The following is a 25,201-nucleotide window of genomic DNA, read 5'->3' on the forward strand; positions in this document are numbered from 1 at the left end:
CATCACTGATCATTGTGTGGGTCGACCAGTGGAGGCCGGAGACTCACACGTTTCACCTTGTAGTTGGTGAGGTGGCATCGATGTTACAGGACGTCTCTATGCTTCATGGGTTGCCCTTATCTAGGCTAGCAGTTGGCCCAGTCGTGGTAGAGGCAAGATGGAAGGCAGAGATGCTCAAGCGATTTGACGGTGTCTTGCAGGGGGACCCAGAGAAGCTGGCCTTTACTGGGTAGCATGGTCCCACTAAGGCTTGGCTCGAGCAGTTCCACACCACGTGCTTGGCCTTGGGCGCAGAGGATTGGAGAGTACATAGGCACCTAGAAGCCTACTTGTTATGGTTGTTCAGTTGGGTGATGTTCACTAGTTCCCACGGTGACTCGGTCGATAGGCACAAGATCAACTATGCAACTATCATACTGAAGTTCAAAACGGCATCAAATGCAAATCTTGACAATACTGAAGTTCAAAACGGCATCAAATGCAAATTTCAGAGCTTCGATTTGAACCTATCATGGGTAAGTATTTGCATTTGATGCCGTTTTGAACTCTGAAATTTCATTGGAAGATGAGGCTGTTTAGGACTCTCGAAAATTTGCAGGTTTCATGGATCCTTTTTGTTGGACCTTCTAGATGACTTGTGTGCCGGCTAAGGGCTTAGGCTTGGGTAGGATTTGGTCCAATGACAGCTTAGGCATATCTAGGGTTTTAGAAAAGAAACTTCTGCAGAGAAATTTGAATAAAGTTTGAATTTGAATTGAGCTTGAAGTGAATTTGAGATAAACGAAAAAAATAAGGTTGAACAAGAATGGGAGTAGATAAAAAATTTGAATTTAGATTTGGATAAAATTTGAGAAAGAGGAGAGATTGGCTTTAAACAAGAATTTAGATAAGATTTGAACTGAACAAGAGAAGAATCAGGTATAATTAAGGACTGAATAGATGATGAATTCAAGGATTTTGAATTACAACCATTAAAATCCTTAACTAATTTACTACTGAGTTTTGTAAAAACCTTTTCAAATTATTTTCACTCAAAACCCAAAATAGAAAGAAAAAGAAAAAGAACTCTAATGTATTTACCTGTCTCCTAGCAAAACTCAGCATGTAATGCACAAGAAATAATAACCTATATTGATTGATTGTTTATGAAAATAAATTTTAAACCTATTCTACTAGTGAAGCTATTCAATAATCTTAGAAAATTTTAAAATGTTATAAATTCTAAAAGTGAGGGTGTGACATGATATTTGCTTACAAACTATCTGGGACCTTCTGAGTCATTCTAGCAAAAAAAATGGTTGGACAAACCTTTTCTATATTCCGTTTTTTGAAACCGATAGTGATGACCATTTTTGAATCACTAGAGTCAATGGAAAGGTTGGGAAAGGAGGAAAAATCAAATGGAGGTGGTGAAGAGCTCTCAGAGAATTTTCACTAATATAGTCAACTACTAGCTACAAGAGTTATCCATGTCACATATAAATAACACAATAGACTACCCCTCTAACGTACTAGCTATAGTATGATTTCAACTTTAATTAGAGCCCACATATAATAGGGTGTATTAAAATCTACATGTGTAACACTATGTGTTTTAGCATTTAAAAATTAGCTAAAATCACTCCTTTTAAAAAAATCTTAAATAATTAAGCTAACATAAAATCTAAGAAATATATATGTATATATTCGTATGTGCATATATACATATATATTATTCTTTGGACTATATATTTCAAAATTCACCAGAGTCAATTTCTAAATTTAAACCCTGCATTAAATTAAGAAATTGCATTTTTTATATCTTAGTGTTCTTGAATCCTTAAGTGGCAATTCGAATTTAAATGTCCCTCAAATATGAATCCTATCTTAGTTCAATTCGATTGAATCCTAATCCGATTCATTTCTTAGAAATTCAGTCTACCAAATTCATCGTTTGAATTGAACTCTGGATCAATCTTCAGAACAGAGCAGTAGCATCTGCTCTCCTCTCTCCCTCGCTCTACCTGCTCTCCTCTCTCCCTCGCTCTTCTATCTCTCGGCTGAAAAACAAAGCACCACAATTGAGCTTTCCCTTTTGCCACCGTCGCTAAGCCGTCCCTCCGCCACCGTTGTCGATGCACACCGTGCTGAGCGCCGGTGTTGGAATGCACCAGCACGCGCAAGCGCTCCACGAGCGCGCGAGGTCAGCGCCTCGGGTGCCCACACGCCCCTATCTCACCGCCCCAGTCTTGCTCCCACCGCCGTGGCCTGCCTCTTGCGCCATCTGGCTGGATCCCGCTCAGCTTCGGGCCGCCACCGGCAAAGCTTCACAGCGCCCCAGCCTCGCTGGCTCCCATCCCCGTCGGCCTCCCTCTGCTCCACTTCTCTTCCCCTTCTTTGGTTCCTCTCTCCCTCGTGGTCTCTATCTCGCTCTCTCTGTAAATCACCCACTAGCCAACCGGCCTTATCCTCTCTAGCTCACACCGACGCGTGAGTCCGCTGACCGAATGAGCCCACCGGCTATGGGTCCACGGTGGACCACACACCCGAGCCACCCCTTCGGTCCACCGGCCATAGGCCGCGTTATACAATGCTTGCACCGGTCCATGGTTCTGGTCTACCATGGACCGCACACACAGCCCACCCTCTGTCCACAAGCTCCGTAGACCGAGTTCACAGAACAGTACCCTTTCTCTTTTTTTAGTAGTCCTTCTCGACAAATCTTTCAAGAGCCGAATCTCTTGTGATTCTGACAATTCTTTCCCTTGTATTTCTCTAAAATCATAATCTATCTCATACCACATCTTATATTTTAAAGTTTAATTAATTTACCGTTCTGCTTTATTCGTGATGTAGTACCTTAAACCCTAGATTTGTATATAGCCTTATTAGCTAGCCGATAAATAGCTTTAAGTGTAGATTAAATTAGTGATCGTATTCTAAACTATAATTGTAGTTTAGTTACATATGATAACCTTGTTCCCGTGTAGGATTAATCCGTAGGTAATTAAGTTTTTTTACTAGATAACCTTAGTTTAGTGCTATAGCTTAGAATAATTTAATCACGACGCTTAACCACATATAATTTTAACCACCTAGCGGTGTGTGTGTGTGTGTATATATACATGCTCACATGCATATAGACGTAAGTATCACACGTGCATATACCAATACATGTGCACTCAGCTACATATAGAGAACCTTAGCTGTCGCTTTCTGACATTTGAGCTAATAGAAGCTCACCTAGTTAATCATGACTTGATTATGCTTTCTTTTAAGTTAATAAAAGAACTAGGTTAATAACTTGACCTAGCTTCACTAGTTAATCCCGCTAGACTCTATACGTTAGTTTTGCATAGCTAAGAGTTGACGATTGTCTTTCTGCTAGGCTAGCTTAAGCCGTTTTTCCAGTCAGTCTTCTTTCGTTTTGGTGTTCTTTGGTTTTGTTCTGGTGTTCCTTTGCTTAGTCGTTGTATGCTTTTCATTGTTAATATGTGTAGGATCCAAGCCAAGAATCTAAGTAAGGATGCGGAGAAGGAACTAAAGGCGAGACTTGATGATGAAGAAACCAAGAGACTCGAACAAGACCAATCGAGAATTGACTTTCGTTAAGACAAGTCCTAACTCCTTGATCATGTTGATTCCATGTTTACAATATAATAAAATAACGAACTAAAACCTGATAGTTATGCATGCATGCTATATAACAGTTTCTCTTCATTTGCTGGTATTAGTTATAGTAACTCATTTATTGAGCCATATTACAATCACTACTCACAATATTCAAATAGTAACCTAGAATACTCTCAATTCCTAATATAATGATGTTGGATGAAACTTTGTTAACTAGTAAACTTAGGGCTAGTTGCTCTCCTCTCTTCGAAGATGCTTGCTCTGTCCTCGGAGAATACTTAATCACTTATTATTATGATCACTTACTTTGCAAATGAGTGAAATGTGTTGAGGTGATTGATGGTGTGTGGTGAAAAATGGTGCGATGTTGAGAAAACCCTAAAAACCGCTTTGTCGGGGGCGAGCGGGGTAGTCTTCTAAAAGTTAGAGGCTATCTTATGTGAGTATTCTTTTGAGAAGGATGTCTCCTGGTAAGCAAGTCCTTAGAGGAGGATTGTTAATATGAAGATGCTTACCTCGATCGTGTAAGGACTGAATCGTTGAGCCGTTGTGCTAAGTCATCCCATGCACCCATACTTCTTGTTATGGGAAGAATTTAATCACACACCTCATTAGTTGAGCTCAGTACCCACCTTGGAAGCACGGGTGCAACGGGAGTCAGGAAAAAGACTTGCGGTACATCGAAGTCTGGCTGATGATATTGAATGGATGTATTAGAGCCATTTACTAGAGGGGAATGAAGCTTTAGGCCCCTAGTTGTGGAATTCCCGTGGGTGGTTATCGCAGCTATATATTGGATGGGTATATGGTCTTCGTATGATTTGTTCCTCCGTTTGCAATCGTTCGAGATTGAGCATATCATGTGGGTATAGTGTACAACCTCTATAAAGTGTAAACCTATTCGAATAGTTGTGTCTACGGTTATAGACATGCAAAATTGCAGATTTACAATGGTCAATTTTTTGGTGTGCGTATCCCTTGATGTGTGAGCGGGCAATGTGTCTATGTTTTGGAAAAAGTCGGTTGTATATCGTTGAAACTGATTGGACTAGATGTTAACCAGTTAAAAGATGTGAACTGCAGGGGAACGAATAGCTTTCTCCTGTGGCCAACAACTCTTATCAACCAAACATGTTTTTTGACTGGTTTAAATCAAGTGTTACACATTCATTCACCTTGCATGTAAAACTAGCTTTACGTTCAAACTATAGCCCTATGGTTCTATCCTTGATTACCTCTCTTATGTATCTACTCAATTTCTTAAAGTAGTGTTATGACTTGTTGAGTACCTTCTGTACTCAATCTTGCTACTTTCGAATTATTGAGATGAAGATCAACCTCGATCTAGATGAAGTTAAAGAGAACTCTAAGGTCACATCCACACCCATGTTGCTTGTAGCATTGAGTTGTGCCGCTTTGTTCCATTGTAGGTTCTTTACCTGGTTGGTGTGTCGTGAAACCTAGACTACGAGATCATGATCCGCTCTTTTTAGGTAATTATTTTGCTCGAAGTGTGTATTTGATATTATTTTATTGAATTCTGTACGTATTAGCTAATTGATTCAGAAACTAATACATGAGGTATAGAGGAATCTAGCTGAGATCAGTGTTTGACAACATGCATCTTGAAAAGCATTGTAGATTGACTATTAGTTAGTAGCTAACTTTTTTATTCTCTCCTCTACATAGGTAAAAATCTGGTGTGGTATTTATTATAGTTAGCTGGCTTGAATGGTTAGAGATATCCTAAGGTGAGATGGTGAGGGAGGTGGGGTCAACAACCACAGGCGATGGCGAGGGAGGTGGGATCGACAACCACATGTGAGGTTTATTAGATAGAGTTTTCGAAAAAGAAAATCATGAATCTACCCTTTATTTTTATAGTAGTGATCCTATTGTGAACACTTATTAGGTTTACACTATAGTACACAGGGACGAAACCAACCTAAGCTAAACCCCAGGCTGGCCCATTCAAATTTGAACTAGATCTTAAAAAAAACTACTATTCCTACAGTAAATAAAGAGTGATTTAGATCTATAGCCTAAGCTGAAGTTCAACCTGTCATGGATCTAAATCCGCCCCTAATAGTATATATGCCCTTGTAGTCTGCCTCCGAGTTCTCATCCGATCCTTATTGAAAGGGTAATACTATAGAATATGTCATTACTGTTATTTTCAAATTAACATTATTATTAACTTTAAAACCGATAGTAAACACTCGATAATGATAATCAAACACTATACCAACGGATTCTTAACCCACAGTAATGCCTTTTCCGGAGGAAAAAAGTATAGAAAAAAATCACTCCACGGAGCAGCGTAGGAGCTCGCCGCAGTGGATCCAACCGTGGAGGAGCTTGTCACCGTGGATCTAGCCGTGGAGGAGCTCGCCAACCACAGATCCGCCAAGTGACCATGAAGGCGATGGCGCCCACCATGAAGGCATCATTATGGATTTACCGATCATCAAAGGCGCAGATGAGGCTCAGCGCGAGGCTGCCGGCGGGCACGGTGAGCGTTTGTAGTCCCCACAGGCTCTCCAGAGATGGCGACCCCGCTCTGCACTTCATGTAGGCCTGGTACGTCCTGAACCCGACAAACCAGTAGAGGGTGTGCTCGCCGCCGCCGGCGTAAGCCAAAGTGTGCACTTCGGTGACGACATGCTCAACGTAGCAATAGTACCCTCTCCTCCCGCTTTGGATGTGCCCGGCCCAGAACTCCGCCGCCCACTTGAGGTCCTTCAGGACGAGCAGCAGGGGTCGAGCGGCATGCACCATGGTGGCAAGCTCGGCTGGTGACGCATCGCGCCGCTATGAGGTCGCCGCCGTGGTGGATCTTGCTGCCGCCGTGGAGGATCCGACCGCCGCCGTGGAAGATCTGGCCACTAGTGTACTGATGAGCGAGAGAGAGAGGGGGAGAGGATAAATGAGAATGACAGAGACGCGATGTTGGAGTGGACTTAGATATTGTTTAGGCTGTGAGTGGGTGCGGGTATGGGCCAATCTGGTGGGATGCGGACCGGGTTTCACTCGGTTTCTCTTAAGAATCGATAACAATAGTAACTTAGGAACTAACAATAATAATTATATTATTGTTATAGGTTTTTATAAATTGATAGTGATACTGAGTAAGGAAAAGGTGTTTTGTGATAATGGAATAAGCATATAACTCACTCTAGCACTTTTTTCCTTCCACGCACTCAATTTTTTCCACTCAGATTCAGATCCATTGACCAAGAGATTATCTTCATCCTCTGATCTTTTTTCTACATTCCTCCTATGATATACTAGTCAACGTACATCTACACCGCATAACCTCCCTCCCTCTCATGCTCTTATCTTTGGCGGCTCTCCACCACCAGATTAGTCAGCGCCTTCTACGGTTTTGCCACCACGCTCATCCGACTTTGCTCTAGACTGCTCAACTAGTAGTCATCTACCTCCCGTGACCAATAATGTCCTCGCCACTTCGCCCTCACATCCAACACGTCTACCTGTTTCTCCGAGCATCTCTTGAGAATTGAAGGGAGCTCATCAGAGCCTAAACCTCTAAAACCTAATTCCTAACCCTAATTACATCAAAGACTCATCAGAGCCCTCATCGGAGTTGGAGAAGACTCGTCCCAGAGCGAATCGCATGCAAATCAGATGGTCCAAAAATCAAGTAACAAAGGCGCTAAAACACTATTTAGAAATATGATCCTCCTGTTGAAAAGCCGGGGACGTCACCTCATAAGTCTCTTCAATTCATACGAGTGACCTCAACATTGGTTGTGAATTTGCTCTAAAAAGTGGTAATAATTAAAAAATGTAGTTTCGATTAATATTTTTGAGAAATTACTAAAAAATCTAAAATGATGCATCGACAATGGCTAATCCGAGTATCTTTTCAGATCGTGTCGAAGTGTTCATAAGCATGTATCTACCCTTGGGTCTTTTGCTAGTTTAACAAGTTTTTCCTTAGCACTCATCATTAGTAAATTACATATTTATATGGTATGATTCTAAATATAAATTTATTAGAACATGATCTCAAATACGACAGTTTAACTAACAATATCTATCTATATGAAAATAGTTTATTTCAAATAGAAAGATATATATATATTATGAGATTATTTTTATAATGAATCTAGTAACATCAATCTTATATTATCAATATTTATGATTTTTAAATATTAAGGATTAAAATTAAAAAAGTTTGACTTCGAATAAATCTACATAGACTTATAAGTATTAAGGATCGTAGGGAGTACATAGTAGCATTAGCAGGTCACCTTACACGATTTTACATCACTTCACCGTCAAATCAGAGGGCCTCTAAAATCTTGCATGCTTAATAGTACTGCTAAAAGTCGAAAAGGCCATGCAGTTACTACAGATTAACCACTTAACCATATAGACTATGGGAAATTAAGCTTAACTAAGCAATTAAGTAAACCATGGAATTAACCACCTTGGAGTCATGAAGTTACGGCCCCTTGCCGAGCAGCTAGCGCTTACCTCCGGCCGGCGCCGGTGCCCATCATCTTCTTGAACTCTTCGAAGTTGACACTGCCGTCGCCGTCGGCGTCGACGGACCGGATCATCCGCGAGCAGTCGGCGACGGAGCACTTGTCCCCGAGCTGCCGCAGCACGCGGTGGAGCTCCCGCGCCGATATCAGCCCGTTCTGGTCGGCGTCGTACAACCGGAACGCCTCCCTCAGCTCCGCCTCCGTCGCGTCCTCCTGCTGGTCTCCGCCGGCGCCGTCCCCGCAGTGGAAGGCGATGAACTCGGCGAGGTCGACGAAGCCATCGTGGTCGGCGTCCATCTCGTCCATCATGCGCCGTACCTCCCCGGGCTCCGGCGGGGCGCCCAGCGCCCGCAGCATGGACGCCAGCTCCTCCGCCGAGATCTTGCCGTCGCCGTTCGCGTCGTACCGCCGGAACACCTGCTCCACCTCCGCCTCCGGCATCCCCACACCCCTTCCGCCCGCCGCCAGAGCCGCTGCCGTTGTTGCCTTCGTCGAGCCCCCGCCGCGCCCGCTCGCCATGGTTTCTATTTTAGGCTTGAGTCCTCTCTCTCCGCTTCTTCGTCTTCGCGCTGCGGCTTTTTAATGCCCGGAAGAGTCCTCGCGGCCAAGCTACGTGTACGTAGACTCCCCACGCATCCGCGACGTACACTCACGGGCTCGTGGGCCCGCACAAACTCAAAGTACGCGCGGGACCCTCGTGACAGGGGCTGTGAAGCTTATTTGGTAGGACGAACTTGCGGTGCGCGTAGGACCGCACCCCTCGTGACGGAATCGTCTGAAGAGAGGGAGGCGAGAAAAAGGAAGCCCGTACCGTGGGGGCGTCATATAGTGACTGAACTGCGGATCCCGCCATGTGATTTCCTCTTTGGGCTCGAGTGTCAGTGAGTGGGCCCCAACCTGAAGTGCGTGGTTGGTTTCCGCCGGGGGATACGAAAGGTGTGCGCCGACCGCATTGTCCGTTGCGTGGTTGCGTCGATTGGTGGGCGTTGCCATGAGCGCGATTGAGCTGTTCGCTTCACGCGGTCTCCTAACCGCGTGGGGATCCGCTGCGCATGGCGGTTCAGCAAACAGCAGGGTGGTACCACTCAGTTGCTAGGGAAAGAATCTAGATTTTGGTTTCTAGCTCCTAGAAACTCCTAGATGAATTGTGAATTGTCTCATAATACAGACCTAGATGGTAAGAATTCAATTTTATAATTTGATCATTTATTTGCACAATCTAGATCATGGAACACAATTCATAATTCATAATCCGAAACAAACATGCAACTAGTTCTTTCTCAAGCATTTTTTTCATGATTTGCAAAAAAAAAAAAGCAATTCTTTTCATTAACCAGAAGGAATGATTGGACCACAATAATTCTTGGCACATGAATGAGCCATGTAACATCCCAAATTTTGGAGCATTTAAAAATTAATAAATACAAAAAGGAATCAAATAAATATAATAAACAAACATATATAAATATTAAAAAGTTTCCTAAATCTTGATTGCCAATTAGTTGTTATAATGATTGTTTGATTTGTAGTGATTGCTAAATAATATGTACGTATACATATGTATTAGTCCGCCCGCTCTCCTCTCTTCCCAACTCTCCCTTTTGTTCTCTGGGCCATGACATCACCGAGCCAGCCCACTTCCTACACAACGCGATAGCCCAGCCAACCATCACTATCCTCCTCTCGCCGCTCCTATATGCTCCTCGTCTGGCACACTTGCGACAACGAAGGCCACCATGCCAACCCACCCGTATCCAAGCTGGTGTCCACAAGGAGACCACCAGAATGAGTACACGAAGTCTCCATGTCCCTATAGCCTGCCATATTTCTTTTGGAGCCCAATTCAATACAAGATAAATAGGATATAGTGTTATTATCCTCAAGGAGATCCGAACTTGTCTAAAAACCCATGTGTGTTCCCTTGTTATTTATCCACTTCAAGCATCCTCTATTTCTTCAGCAAGTTCTTTAGATCGTCGGTTCATCAATCTTGACAGCTGGTGTCATTCGTGGGGATCATAAAAAAGCGTTGAAGAATCTACATGCGAGATGCCGTCGACATCGCCCAAAGGTTCACCGAGAACCGGTTTTTCAAATGAAGGGTTCTACGATAAGTTTACCTAGCTTCTGACAACAAGGATTATCGAGATACCAACCCGGAGCAATCCAAATAAAACATCCATGATTGATCTGGACACTTCCTTTAGCGAATATTACCCCTGAAAAGTTTTCACTATGGGAGACGGAAGTGACGATTTAGGTCATTAGGACGATGATCCTACAAATGAACAGGATCCTCTGGCTTCAACGGCAGGCAATGGTCAGCCCTATGCGGGCACACCACCCCTAGTCCTTAACGGAGCCCCGATCTTACCATCTCCTAAACATCAGCGGGGGGCTGACCGCTCTAAATCCACAACTGCTAAGAAGATCCTCCTTCTACAAGAGGCCCTCATGCGTCCTCTGACCACAAATCTGGCTACCTCAGCTAGTAAGGATTGGATGAACTCGATGGTCGACTCAACAAAGGAGATCATCATCTAGAACAAGAACCATCATCAGGACTTAGTTGGAAACAATGATAATCAGGGCAGACCAGACAATCCCCTATTGCGAGACACATTGGACTCGGAGAGGTATAATCCCATGAAAAAAGCTTCCTGAGATGACAATCGAGCAAACAATCACCGCCAGACCTCGTCAATCAAAGATCATCGTATCAATGACTTACATAGGTGCTTGGGGGCTTCTGAAGAGGCGTCGTCTACCCCACATCGATATAATCGAGGAACATCTAGACATAGATTGAATCGGGATCAATCTTCAATCTTCGTGGGAAAGACTCTCGAGAATGGTGGAACTAGGCAAGACGCCATCAGCAGATGTCTGGCTTTCTCTCTCGAAATACAATGGAAGTACAAATCTTGTTGAGTTTCTCCAGATCTAAACCACGGCCATCTAAGTGGCTAGTGGGGATAAAAAGGTAATGGCCAATTACCTCCCTACCGCTCTTGAAGGGGCAGCGATGACATGGTTGACCAATTTACCCCTAGGAACAATATACTCATGGGAGCAACTTTACGATGTATTTTGAGCCAATTTCTAGGATACATACGTTCACTCGGCATGAAAAATGATATGTACCATTGCGAGCAGACGGGGAGTGAAACCTTACGCAAGTTCGTACACTATTGCAGCAATATTCAGAATAACATCCCTAAGGTCAACGACTATGACGTCATACAAGCATTCATCCGAAGGGTCATGAGCCGATGATGCATGGAAGATATTACCATCCAAGAGACTGAGACGGTCAAGGAGCTCATGAAGATTGTCGATGAGTCTGCTAAGACTAAAGACGCGCTTCTCTACGCCAAGGAGAAGACTTAGGGCATCAAGCACCCTCAACCTGGGCTTTAGGGTGACAAGGTGGCCAAGCACAAGAAGAACACCAAGGGATGTAAAGGAAAGAAAAATAATTATGAGGAAGGTTTTGCAGATCTACCGGACACACATCCCGACAAGTGTCTTGGTTCCTCCCAGGGAAAGAGCTCTACACCAGACTCCGGCGAACGCGACGACATGCCCTGGTGTGACTTCCACTAGACCGACAACCATAGCATCAACGAGTGCCACCTCTGGAAGAAGATGATCACAGCGAAGGTCGAGAAAGCGGCCAAGGGAAAGAAGATCCAAATCACGGTCCAAAGCAGAGACTCCAAATCGGATGGCAGTGTGGATGATATGGACCTGATGTCTTTCCAGCCGGACGAGAGGATGATTGACCACATGTTCGGTATTTTTGCACCCTACAAGTCCAAATGGCGGTACAAGACAGTGTCTCAAGAAGTCCTAGAAGCCATCCTCAAGGGTCAACATGTTGTTAAGTGGTCGAACACAAAAATCTCCTTCGGCGAAGAAGACTGCCTTAATAACTTCATACGGCCAGACCATTTCCTGATTGTGGTCAAGCCTACGATAACTAACTGTAGGGTTACTTGAGTCCTTATCGATAGAGGGAGTACCCTGAACATCCTCTTCGCTAACGCATTCGAAGAGATGTAGATCTTCCAGTCTGCTATTAAGTCAGTTGCTCAAGCATTTCTCGGTATAGTACATGAATCTTTGGCCACTCCCATCAGCTAGATATCACTACCTGTTACCTTCGGGAAGCATTATAACTTTTGAAACAGAAAAAATTCTGTTCAACGAGGTCGACTTCGAGATGGCATACAATACTATCTTAGAAAGACCCACTTTCACCAAATTCATGGCAAACACGTATTACACATATCAGCACGTGAAGATCACAGGACCAGAGAGGATCATCACCGTCTAGGGTTGCACCAAAACAGGTCTTCATTATGACAATTAGAATCTCAACATGGTAATTCAACACCAACCAAACGAGGAACCTAAATAGATTATCAATCACCGAGTAGTACCCAATATGAGTACGAAGATAAACCAGGTTATCACTCTTAATAGGGTGTACTCCATTTTAATTAAAAGAAAGGATCTAAGACATTAATACAAACATAGCATTAGTCTCACCCCTACGTTATTTGCTTTTTTTACCGAAGACCATGAAAAAAACTCGCCTAAGCATGATCTAAGGTACTACTACCTGAATAAGCCCACTTTAGTGCCAAGACTTGAGCTTCAAAGGACAAGAAGGCACTGGATTGTGGTTTTCAAACACACGTAAAACAAGTACATGCTTTCTGCACCGAAAACCCCCTGTACATAGCATTACTAAAAAGACACGACATTTAGCCAACATTAACAAGACTGCTTCACAATTTACAATATTATCATGTGATTAGGTAATGGTCCTAGATAGTGCGATTCCTGATAAGATCAACAAAATGGGTTTCACTAATCTGGAACATGTCATGATTTAAATATGAATTATTGATGTTTAAGCACATTTAACTAATTACAGGTACTTCAGTAAGCATTTCATGGTTGTTAGTATTTTTATCCTGTAAAACATGTCAATACTAAGCAAGAATAATTGGTTTTATAATTTTTGGAGCTACATTTTTTACTGTGCATTTTACAATTACTAGTCGATTAATAGTTCAACACAAAACCGATTTTGCATTTTCCTGGCATTATCCGAATTGTTGAAATCTCTAAACATTTTTCACCAACGGCCAGGTAGCATCAGGGACTAACAGTGGGGTCAAGGTCTTACACAGAACCTGTACAGAGGCTATACAGGCAAACTTCATGGCCGGTGCTGGGCAAACTTGCTGGCGGCGAGCGGCACAGAGGCTCGGCCGGGAACGGACAGCAGCAGTACCAGCGCGCAAAGGCGAATCCATTTGAGGCATAGCCAGCCGAAGGGCCTGGCTGGAGCACCGCCGGCGACGAGCGCGGCGGCGTGGTGGTGCCCGGCTCGTGCGAACGGCTGTGCCAACGATGGGCCGAGGCCAAAATGGTGCACGCAAAGGATTGAGGAGGGTCCCAGGAAGCTCACCGTGGCCCTTGTTGGCCGGGAAAAGCACTGTTGCGGTGGCTCGACGGTGCGGTCGGAAGGAGTTGCCAGAGTTGGAGAAGGAGACGGCGCAAATGCTCGATTCAGCCTGGAGAATGGAGGATTCATGCAGGAAAGGAGGGAAAAGCTTCGCACAACCTCCCACTGCACGACTGGAGGCTCAGTTGGGCAGATTTGGGCTCGGCTTTGTGGGATTTGGGCTCTGGGCGATGCTGTACAGAGAACTGCTCTGTTCTTGCAGACGAGAGAGAGAGAGAGTAGCGGTGGAGAGGAAGGCAGTGAGTGAGGGAAGAAATGGAGAGATCGGGAGGGAGGGGGATAGGGATAAGGATAAGGCTGGGAGGAGGGGCGCCAGTTGGGGCAAACTACAATCTCGTTCTCCAAACTCGCAGCTATACACAATGATGAGCTCATTCAAAAAAGAGGGTTTCTGCTTGTCGGAGGTTTCCGTGTCCGGCGCCTCCCGGCGACTCGGAGCTATTCCGTCTCCGCTAGTCGGAGCTCGTCCTCGGTCGACGCCGCCCACGAGTCAAATTGCTCTTGTCGTCTCCAAGTTCCTCCTCCTGCTTGTAGGCGTTGCTGCGTTTCAGGCCCTCGCGCCGCCGTTGCTGCTGTAGCTCTGTCCCCAGGTGCTGCCGCCGCCACCCCTGCTGCTCAGACCCGAGCGCCGGCGTCGCTGCTGCTGCTCCGTCCACGAGCGCAGCTGCGGCCAGCTCTTCCCGGCCGCCGACGCTGCGGCGCGACTTCCCCCTTGCGCGCCGCTGCGGCTAAGAATTTTTGGTTGGGAAATTGAATGAATCATTGAGTGAACAAGAGCAAAGAATAACAAAAGACAGACTCTACCGGTCTTCAGTCTTATGGTTTTCTCGGTTTCTATTTATTTATTCGGGATCTTACTTTTTATAGTTCTCATCTCTTTAACTTGCGATTTTCATAAGAGAACCAAATCTAAGTTGGTAAAACTCATGATTTGGGTCGGTATAGTAGTTATTACATTTGCAATTATGGTTTGAATCTATCTTATCTTTATCTTTTTCTCAAAGAACGAATAAAACCCCATGTATTTCTTTTGTTTAGGCAAAATTCCTGAAGTATTTTATAAAAAATCTGTATTTTATCTCTAAATTACTAGATTGGTAAATAGTAACAAAAGCTCTCCTTGCTTCAAAAAGAAAAAAAAAGGAAAAAAAAAGAAAAAAGAGAAAAAACAAAAAAAAACCGTTGTTGAGGCGGTGCCCAGTTTTTAGTCACGAGGTTTGTCTCGCGAATCGTTAGGACGCGTCCCCATGTCTCCACGAGACCACCGAAGTGGACATGTGTGCATACAGCTCCGGGCCAAAACAGAGAAGGAACCTTCGAGGGAACTAGATCCACACTAAACAGGCAACTAGCTGGATAGAGGGAAGTTCGACGACGCTCGTTTCTTCAAAAAAGCAGTCAGCTCTCCAACTGGTCGCAACACTCCACAACCAATCATTGGCATCCTGCTTCCTAGCATATACAATTCTGTCGTCCGATGTATGAGGTGAGGCTGTCTTAGGTGACAGAGTTGAAAATGGGCAATCGAGACGCTAAATTTGACGGGCTGATGAGGGGATCGAAGCTGACGGATGCTGAGAGATTTGGTATCAAGCTCAGAAATAGGAATGACAGAGGTGCAGGCGGGATCAAGTGGCATGCAGTTGCAAAGGTGTTCGTTGATAAATATGTGCATCCAATTGCGATCACACAACCTCTAGGTCGCATCTGGTGCCCGTCCAGGGGAATAATCTGTAAGGAGATGGGGGAAATAGATTCCTCATTCATTTCAACGATCCAGAAGGACAGTCTCGAGTGATGAATAACGGGTCTTGGTTCGTTGGGCATGGCCATGACCTAATGGTGGTTGTGGCATATGAAGAGAACAGGTTGATTTATGAGGTTGACTTTAACTTTATTCCGATATGGATCAGAGTCACAAAGCTTCCAATGGGGCTCATGAATCGTAAGGTGGGCGTCCAAATTGGTGACAAAGTTGATAAGTGTTTGGAGGTGGATGAATCTGCTAGTGGACCGTATCTGCGAATCAAAATTTGTATTGATATTCGTACGCCGATTCTCCGTGGGGTGATGGTGGAGGTGGATGAGCATGATCATGAGCATTGGTGTCCAATTGAGTATGAATTCCTCCCTGAGTTTTGTTATCTTTGCGGGATAATAGGTCATATTGATAGGAAGTGCCTGATGGGGAATTGGAGGAGTAAAGAAAGGCCTTATGATCTTGATCTGAGGGTGCTGCCGACAAAGAAGAAGAACTCAGAGGGAGTCAAGGGTTGCATTCCCTTGTCCCTAGAGCGAACAAATGCAAATGATGGGTGGCGGGGGGAAGTATCTTCTTGGCACAACAATCCTTCTAGGTTACCTGATGAGAAGAGTAGTATTCCTATTGTTGAAAGCAGGAAGGAGCTAGAACTAGGTGAGACGGAAAAGAAAGTTGATGCAGACACAGGTAAGGCTTAGGAAGGGAAGGGTGAGGGAGGAAAGATTGAGGAAGAAGGTAAAAAAAATGAGAGATAACAGGAATGGGTTAGATGGAGGTGAAAAGTCTGATACAAGAGTGGAAGGTGAGATTGTCCACAATGGCATTCAACCTATGCACATAGAGGCGGGAGTGGCTGAAGAGGAACCTACTGGCCAAGCTGATGATGTGATGAAGGATGTGAAGGAAAGGAAGAAGGGCTATTTCAGGCGTATAGCTTGGTCTACCGATGGAAAGGAGAACAACACTTCTGCAATTTTAATAAAGGAAAAGAACGTAAGAAAGCTATGTTGGTGGCTAGTACAGAGAGGTATGTAGGACCACAAAACAAGGAAGCAGGGCTGGCCATCTAGCCCTACGAGCACCAATGAAGATAGTGGCTTGGAACTGTCGGGGGTTGGGCAATCGCCCGACAGTTTGTGGGCTCCGAAGCCTTGTTAAGGTGGAGGTGCCGGATATTCTTTTTTGTCCAAAACAAAACTTGATGAAAGGCGAATGCAGCGACTTCGTTGGATGCTGGGAATGACAAACATGCTTGTCAAGGACTGCGAAGGTCAAGGAGGGAGGGGCATTGCAGTGTTGTGGAGGAAGGGGGTCAATGTTTCATTGCGAAATCTTTCGAGGCTGCACATTGATATGGATATATTAGAGGATGATGGGGTTTTGTGGCATTTCACAGGGATATATGGGGAGTCACAAACTGATAGGAACGGAGAGACCTGGAGAATGATGAAGGACTTGAAATAGTATAACATGCCATGGTTATGTGCCAGCAATTTTAATGAGATATTGTTCTCATATGAAAAGGAGGGGGGCATGCCTAGATCTCATATGTGCATGGACATGCTTAAAGAAACTTTAGAAGTTTGTGAGCTTCACAACTTGGGTTTTGAAGGGGATGTTTTTACTTGGCGTAATCATAGTCACCACGCCTCATATTATATCCGGGAGTGCCTTGACAGAGCAGTAGCGAATGATGGATGGAGAGAAAGGTTTTCCATTTTGCGAGTGATTAACAGAGACCCCCGTCACTCGGATCACTGTCTAGTGATTATATGTACTGAGTGTTCTCTGCGTGAGAGGCATTTTGGAAATGATGTTGGTGATTTCAAATTTGAGGCAAAATGGCTAGTAGAGGAGGAGTGCAAAAAAGTTGTGCTGGATGCTTGGAGCAAAGCTATGGAGGGTGGAGCTATGGCAGTGTTGGATGCTTTGAGAGTAGTCTCCTCTAATTTGTTAGAGTGGAATATGAATGTTTTGGGAGATTAAGAGAAAAGAATTAAACGAGTTAAGAAGGAGATAGAGGAGTGTAGGAGGGGGAGTATTAGCGAAGCTAGGGTAGCTAGGGAAGCGGTGTTGAGGTACAAACTTGATAGGCTAGAGGAGCAACTAGATGTTTATTGGAGGCAACGAGCTCACTCTCATTGGCTGGAGCAAGGTGATCAAAACATTGCTTTTTTCCATGCCGCCGCATCAGAGAGAAGAAGGAAAAACAGAATTAAAAAACTAAGACGGGAGGGTGGGAGTTGGGTGGAAGAGGATGGAGCTAAGAGGAGGCTTATTGCTAACTATTTTCATCAACTTTTCAAGTCAAACACAACGGGTGATTCCACACGTTTGCTTGCGGTTGTTGCACCCAAAGTGATGTCGCACATGAATGAATAGCTTCTTGCGAAGTTCACAACAGATGAAGTAAAGGACGCCCTCCAAGCCATTGGTGATCTAAAGGCACCGGGACCAGATGGTACGCCCTCAGTGTTCTACAAACAATGCTGGGATATTGTTGGGAGCAAAGTGATTGAAGAAGTATTAGAAGTACTGAATAGTGGCAACATACCGCAGGGATGGAATGACACAACTATAGTCCTTATACCGAAGGTTAGATCTCTAGAGGCTATCAAAGACTTGTGCCCTATCGATTTATGCAATGTGGTGTATAAAATTATGTCCAAGGTGCTAGCTAATCGGTTAAAGAAAATTTTGCCGGATATTATCTCTCCATCACAAAGTGCTTTTGTCCCTGAAAGATTTATTTCGGATAACATTCCGTTGGCCTATGAGATGACCCATTTCATGAGAAACAAGAGAAGAGGAGCTATAGGCTATGTTGCAATAAAATTAGACATGAGCAAGGCTTATGATTGAGTCGAGTGGAGTTTTCTAAGGGAGATCATGTTAAAGCTAGGTTTTCATAAGGTATGGGTTCAGCTTATCATGAAATGTGTGTCAACGGTGGCGTATATAATTAAAGTCAATGGAGAGTACACTAAAACCATCATCTTGGAGAGGGGTTTATGTTAAGCGGATCCTCTTTCACCATATTTATTCTTGATATGTGCAGAGGGGTTCTCATCCCTTTTGATGAAAGCTGAATCAGAAGGATTAATTACATGGATCAAGGTTTGCCAGAGTGCTCTGAGTGTGTCTCATTTGTTGTTTGCCGATGATTCATTAATTCTGATTCGTGCAAACAAGGGGGATGCACAACAACTACATCGGATCTTAAATATTTATAAGGAGTGCTCGGGTCAAACGATAAATAAGGATAAGTCAGCTATCATGTTCAACACTAATGTGAATGAACCTAGTCGTCAATGGGTGAAAACATCTTCCACGGATTGCAAAGGATACCCTCAATGAAAAATATCTTGGTTTGACAGCACATGTGGATAAATTGAAGGTTAAAACTTCTGCATATATAAAGGATAGAATTTGGCAATGGATCCAAGGATGGAAGGAGAAACTCTGATCAAGGACGGGTAAAGAAATTTTAATCAAGGCGGTCGCCCAGGCGATACCCACCATGCTATGGCATGTTTTGATCTTACTAAAGAGCTATGTGACCAAATCAACCGCATGATCTGTAGATACTGGTGGAGTCAACAAGAAAAGGAGAACAAAGTGCGTTGGTTGAGTTGGGAAAAACTGATGAAATTGAAGAAAAATGGTGGTTTGGGCTTCCGGGACATCCATGCCTTTAACATTGCTATGTTGGCAAACAAGGGTGGCGCCTTTTACAGCAACCAAACTCCTTGTGTGCACAAGTTCTAAAGGCAAAATACTTCAATGGGATATCTCTCCCTAAAAGCGGTTTCGATGCAGGGCATGTCATATATGTGGAGAAGCATCCTAAAAGGAGTCAACCTTTTAAAGAAAGGTATTGTTTGGCGCATTGGTGATGGAAGCTCAGTGAATGTTTGGACTGATCCTTGGTTACCCGATGGAGGGTTAAGGAAACCAGCTACACCAAGAAGAAATAGCCTTATATCAAAAGTTTATGATCTTATCAACCCAATCATAGAAATATGGGATCATCAATTGGTAAGAGACACTTTCTGGGCCCAAGATGTCGAAAGAATACTTTGCATCCCTGTGAATATAGAGATTGATGATTGGCCAGCATGGCACTTTGACAGCCGTGGGATATTCACAGTGAAATCAGCTTACCATGTTTTTTGTGATGATGCAACTAACCGAGCTAGGGGTTTGAGTTCAGGTTCCAATTATGCTGTGCGAGCTCTTGATGATCATTGGCACAAGCTGTGAAAGTTGCAATGTCCAAGGAAAATCAAGAATTTCCTTTGGAGGTTAGCTCATAATACTCTTGCCCTGTGTACAAACCTAATAAGGAGAGGAATGGATGTCGACTTGAGGTGCTTAGTTTGCCGCTGGGTTGATGAAGATGGAGGTCATCTATTCTTCAAGTGTAAGTATGTAAAGGCTTTATGGTAGGGACTTCTTATGGAAGAAGAAAGAATGAAATTTGTATCGTGTCAATCAGCTCTTGATGTCCTAAAGCTCATTATTGGACTAAAGCCAGAGAAGGCTACAGGTTGTGATGCTTCTCTGGACATGGTGGAATGAAACGAACGACATCAGAGAAGGAGAGCTGAGTAAGGATTCAGCAACACTTTGCTATATAGTGCGGAAGATAACAAATGACTACACCCACGCTTTTCTGAAGCACAAGGAGAAGACTAATCATCTGTGACAACATTGGATGAGATCAGAGACTGATGTGATCAAAATAAACACAGATGCATCCTTTGTTGAATTAAACAAATCGGGTGGTTGGGGTTTCTGTGCAAGAGACCATCACAGCCATGTGGTGTTGGTTGGATTTGGGAGGATTGATGTGGCTATGAATGCCTTTCATGCTGAGCTGATAACTATGAAAAGAGCTGCATAAGAGGCCATTGTGAAGGGTATGACAAACATTATCCTAGAGACTGACGCTATTAATGTTAAGCATGCATTGGGGACCAATGCGTACAATCTTTCGGCTGCTAGTAATATTGTGTGTGAGCTCAAGGTTATATTATCATTAAATTTCTCCTCATGTAAGATGTCTTACTGCCCTAGGGATTGTAATGCTGTTGCTCACGCTCTCGCAGCGTTTGGTTGTGCTAGTTCGGATTTCATCGATGATGAGGTTCCGGCTTTTGTTCAAACTTTGGTGGCTAGTGATTTGTTTAGAGCCATGAACTAATGAAGTTTATTTGCTTTCAAAAAAACTCGCAGCTATACTAGTGATAATGGCATAGTTGTTTCCCGAAATGACCATCTTCCCTTTCACTTATTTGGGATTTGATAACCTCAATACTCCAGAGGATGACTTGATACAAGTGATCTTATGCTCTTGCAAGTATCACTCACACACCCATAAGTATATCTCCTATTACAAGCCTATAAATAAAACCGCTAAAAATACTTGTATGTGTGTAAATCCTAGATACTAGGATTGAACCTTGGTGAATAAAGTGGTAACCTCACGCTTCTACCACCACACTAAGGTCATGTTTGTTTTCTGCTTCTGGTTCTACTTCTGCTACTGGCAGAAGTCAGAAGTTAGAAGTCAGAATAAACGGGGTTCTGGAGAAGTGGCTTCTGGAGAAGCCAGAAGCCTGGTTCTGAGGAAAATAAACTAAAGCTGAGAAACTCGCTGAGATACGCTTTTCTGAGAAGCTATGTGCTGAGCCAAATATTTATTGTAGAAGCCAAAAACAGCTTTTCAGATAAGCCAAAAGCATATCTTTTTCAAAAAAAACTCAAAAACAGAAGCTCAAACAAACGAACACTAAAAGTTGATTCCCCACCATATAGGGTGCATGTGTTCAAATGGAATGCAAATGAAATATCGGTTAAAGGATTGTCTATTGAAATACAGCTATAGAAATGTGTCATGCGGTAGCCACAACTACTTATGAATACTAGCTTGTATAGCGTCATGAACTCGATCAATCAAACACCTATTCATACCCAACAAGAAAAAATGTATTACCGAAACTACACGGGATACAAGTGTTTCAGGGATACAATTGGTAGAGAAAATGAATCATGGACTGAGAATAGCAACGAGACTGGGAAGAAGCAAGAGACCGGGATCAGAGGATCGGGTTTGTAGGAGAGGTGGCACATGGGAGGAGGAGAGCTGACGTTGTGGCGTTGTGTTTGTAGTTCTTTGACGGCTTGTGCAGCTGATGCATAGCTTCTTTGTAGTCCGACCTTCACAGCTGCATGGGCACAAATCCAGTCTGGCAGCCCACTAAAAGCGACCAACATCCATGACATTTCCTCCCCGTTGAAATTTGGCTTGTTCGCAAGCCGATGCCTTGGAGCTTGCAGTCAGTGTTTCCGTCTGATGACATGAAACAATATATAGTATCCATAGAACCGCCAGGATCCCATGGTCTTTTCACTCTCTGTACACAAGCCCTTGCCATCATGAAACATGGTACATCAGCTTCCTTACCAGGCACAAATAGCTTGCATTTGCCGTGACAAACTATGACCATTATATGAGAATGCTTGCACAAGAAATGACTTGTCTCCATGTTCACACTCGGTGATTATTCATCCGTATACATAACAACAACTAGTATTAACTCACGATGTACATGATGTACAGCACACAAATTATTTTGTATTGAATCCACCAACTGGAGCTCCATGTTCTCATTTTTCTTGTAGATAAGTTTCAACATGGCCTGAATTGAGAATGTGTAGGACAAATCTTCAGTCAGTGTACCTGGATTTGCTACCGCCAGCGCAGCCTTTGCAAGGAAATAGAACTCTCGACTACTAGCTCTTGATGAGATGCCCTTGTGCAGGTGGTGGCCATGGCGGTAGCAATTCGACTGCACTTTTCCTGCAACTTTTAGGCCAATATTCCCAGTCTACTAGCATAGTTGTTGCATAAATTCTTTGATCAGATGGCAGTATTTTGACTACTATTGCAGCATAAGAATGCCTTGGATTACACAAACTTTCTTGTGATGGTGGCCAATAAACCGTATAGATTGCAACTGATTACAGGATTTTCCATTAGCAATGAACTCACCAGAAAAGCACCATAACACAGCATCAATTGACAGAAAGAATTCTGTTCTCACTGCAAACAACGCTAGAGGTCGTGCCCATGGGGCCTTTGGCTGTTTATAGAGTAGCAAAAACTCAACTGCATGTTCTGGTGGTGATGGCGATTGTTGCAAACACTCCACCATCACACCTCCGCTGCACTGACTCGGCTGTGGATCAGGCCATGGTTTCAACTCCATCTATTTCTGAACCGAGTGTACCCACAGGTAATACTTGTTCTTGGAGGTGGCCAGGGGCTCAGGGCAGTAGATAAATCACATCGTGGTTATCTTTCTCGTTTTTCCTTTTATCCACTGACATTATGTGCCACCCCGTGTCACCATGTATGGACAACTCGATGTCATTTGTATCGACCTCTACCGACACAGGATATTACCTCTTGTAGGCAGCATAGTAGTAGATCTCTTTGATGGGGCTTGGTACACCATTGATGGTGTTGTGGATGAGGGCGCCGATGGTTACAGTAGTGTCGGTACCAATGTTGGACATTGGTTACAAGAGCCAACACCAAATCACCATTTCACCCACCCGCCCACCCAGTTCATCGCCGTAGAGAACGCCTATCTAAAACATCGGTATCATTTGTGTCAGCAACAACAGACACACGTTATGGAACAGCAGTTCATCGCATTCCTCAAATCCTACACTGAAGAGTGCATGGAAGCACTGCAAAAGTCTTTTGACGATTGGCGGCTGGGATTGGAGATGAAGGTGGCAAATCTACATCATGCACTCGATGACTTACGTTTTCATGTCGAGCTGATCAAGAAGCATCCAGCGATCACATCTTCTCTGACATCCCTTGAGGCTGGCAACACTATGCATCAGCACTCAGATTCAGTACTAGGAGCCTTCCCACTTGAAGCACGTCCCGGGCAACAAGGCCATGGCGAGTCTCGTGATTACTGGGAATTGGTGTTTGGGAGTGCCACTGCTCTCACGCTAACCCCGGTCACAGGTGCACAACACGCTCCCCACACTATTCTCTACACCCTCTTCCTCCAGAGCGATTCCACCGTTCCTGCTCGTATGAAAGCTCTATGTCTCATATCGACGCTCACTTTAAGCTTGAGTTTCCTTCCTTTGACGGCGGGAAGCCTCAATTGGGGAAGAAGAGAGGCAAAGACTACTTTGAGGTTTACGCGGTGCCCTCGGACATGTGGGTGCGCGTAGCGTCCTACCATTTCACAGGCAATGCGATGGTGTGGTTGCAGGCTTAGAAGTTCATCGGCAATTGGGAAGGTTTCTTTTCCAAGTTATGTGACCGGTTCGGCCGCGAGCAGTGTCAGGAACTAATTCAACAGTTATTCGATATGAAGCAACTCACAACTGTGGAAGAATACAAGACCATATTTGAATCTGTCATGCATCAGATCCTTGCGCATAACCTGGCCTTCGATCTGGTCTTCTTCACCAACAGGTTAGTCGATGGCCTTCGTGAAGATATTCGAGCCATGATCATCTTACATCGCCCCAAAGACTTGGATATTGCACATGCTTTGGCTTCATTGCAGGAAAGCATTTGAACATCATCTCAGCACCGTGTTGATAGAGGGGGTGATGGCAGATCAAGTGCTCGCGGGAATGTCTGACCACCTATAGTATCAGTCCCATAGAATCAAGTGATGATCGATGGGCCAACAACTAATCACCGGGGAATGGACAGTGCTCGAGCGAGTGACCGTCGCCCAAATGAAGATCACCTCACTGCATTAAGGGCTTATCGCCCGGAGTGTGGTCTTTGTTTTAAGTGTGGAGAAAAGTGGAGTCACCAACACCAATGCGCACCAACTATACAACTCCATGTGGTTGAAGAACTGCTGAGCCTGCTCCAAGTGGGTGAAGTGACTGACATTCCTAAACAAGGTGACAATTCCGACAATGAGATTCTCATGACCATCTCGAAAGTAGCAGTGACAGGAATCAATGGAGCTCACATTGCTAGGTTAGTGGGAATGATCGATGACCAAGAGATACTTATATTGGTTGATTCAGTAGCTCCAACAACTTCATCAACTCCAACATAGTAGCCAAGCATCACAAGCCCATTACACACATACCTAAACTGAAGGTGAAAATAGCTGACGGAGGATATATGTACTATAACAGTGGGCTATCTCAGTGTGAATGATGGGTTCAAAGGCATTCTTTCAACACTAACCTAAGAATTCTTCCACTCGTTTGTTATGACATCATATTGAACATGGATTGACTCGAAACACATAGTGCTATGGTAAATCAGTGTGATCTAAAATGAATGGACATTTCAACATAAGGGAAAGAGGGTGATCCTGCAAGGAATTATGCCCCAATTAGACTACTGCAGACCTTTATCATCCATTCAATTAGATCGATTACTACAAAGTAATTTGATGAAACATATAGTCTTGACGATGAATAATGGATAGTTACCATATCAAGGCATCCGTAGGGTTTCTTGCAATTCTCGAGACATATCTTTATCTCTAGGAAGGGAATCCTTAGATGAAAGGAACATACCCATAGGTACCCAAGCGTCCTGTAACTGGGAAGGATTATATCCAAGAATAGGAAGGAGAACTTCAGAGGATGTACGATAACCCCATATAAATACGGAGCTGGGGGCCCTGCGGTGGAGAAGGAGACACAAGTCATTATAAGCCCAATCAATCCAATAAAAGCCGAGCAAGGAAGTCA

At 44.0% G+C, this 25,201-nt stretch overlaps 1 protein-coding gene across 5 annotated transcripts in view; it reads right to left on the reverse strand.

Annotated features, from left to right (window-relative positions):
- Positions 1-9,138, reverse strand: part of LOC133884614 (probable calcium-binding protein CML18) — a 31,041-nt gene extending 21,903 nt beyond the window's left edge. Inside the window, exons 1-2 of one of the 5 annotated variants that reach the window (XM_062324085.1) lie at positions 8,116-9,127; positions 5,839-6,505 (exon numbers count right to left, since the gene is read on the reverse strand). In XM_062324085.1, coding sequence (XP_062180069.1) covers positions 6,424-6,505; positions 8,116-8,645 — 612 coding nt within the window. In that variant the 5' untranslated portion in view covers positions 8,646-9,127 and the 3' untranslated portion in view covers positions 5,839-6,423. Of the gene's footprint in view, positions 1-5,838; positions 6,506-8,115 lie in introns of those variants that run through there. The other 4 variants (XM_062324087.1, XM_062324088.1, XM_062324083.1 and 1 more) reach the window with 4 other exon arrangements.
- Positions 9,139-25,201: the final 16,063 nt, after the last annotated feature.

Source organism: Phragmites australis, chromosome 11 (genome assembly GCF_958298935.1).
Source record: "Phragmites australis chromosome 11, lpPhrAust1.1, whole genome shotgun sequence".
In the NCBI taxonomy this organism is placed as follows: domain Eukaryota; kingdom Viridiplantae; phylum Streptophyta; class Magnoliopsida; order Poales; family Poaceae; genus Phragmites; species Phragmites australis.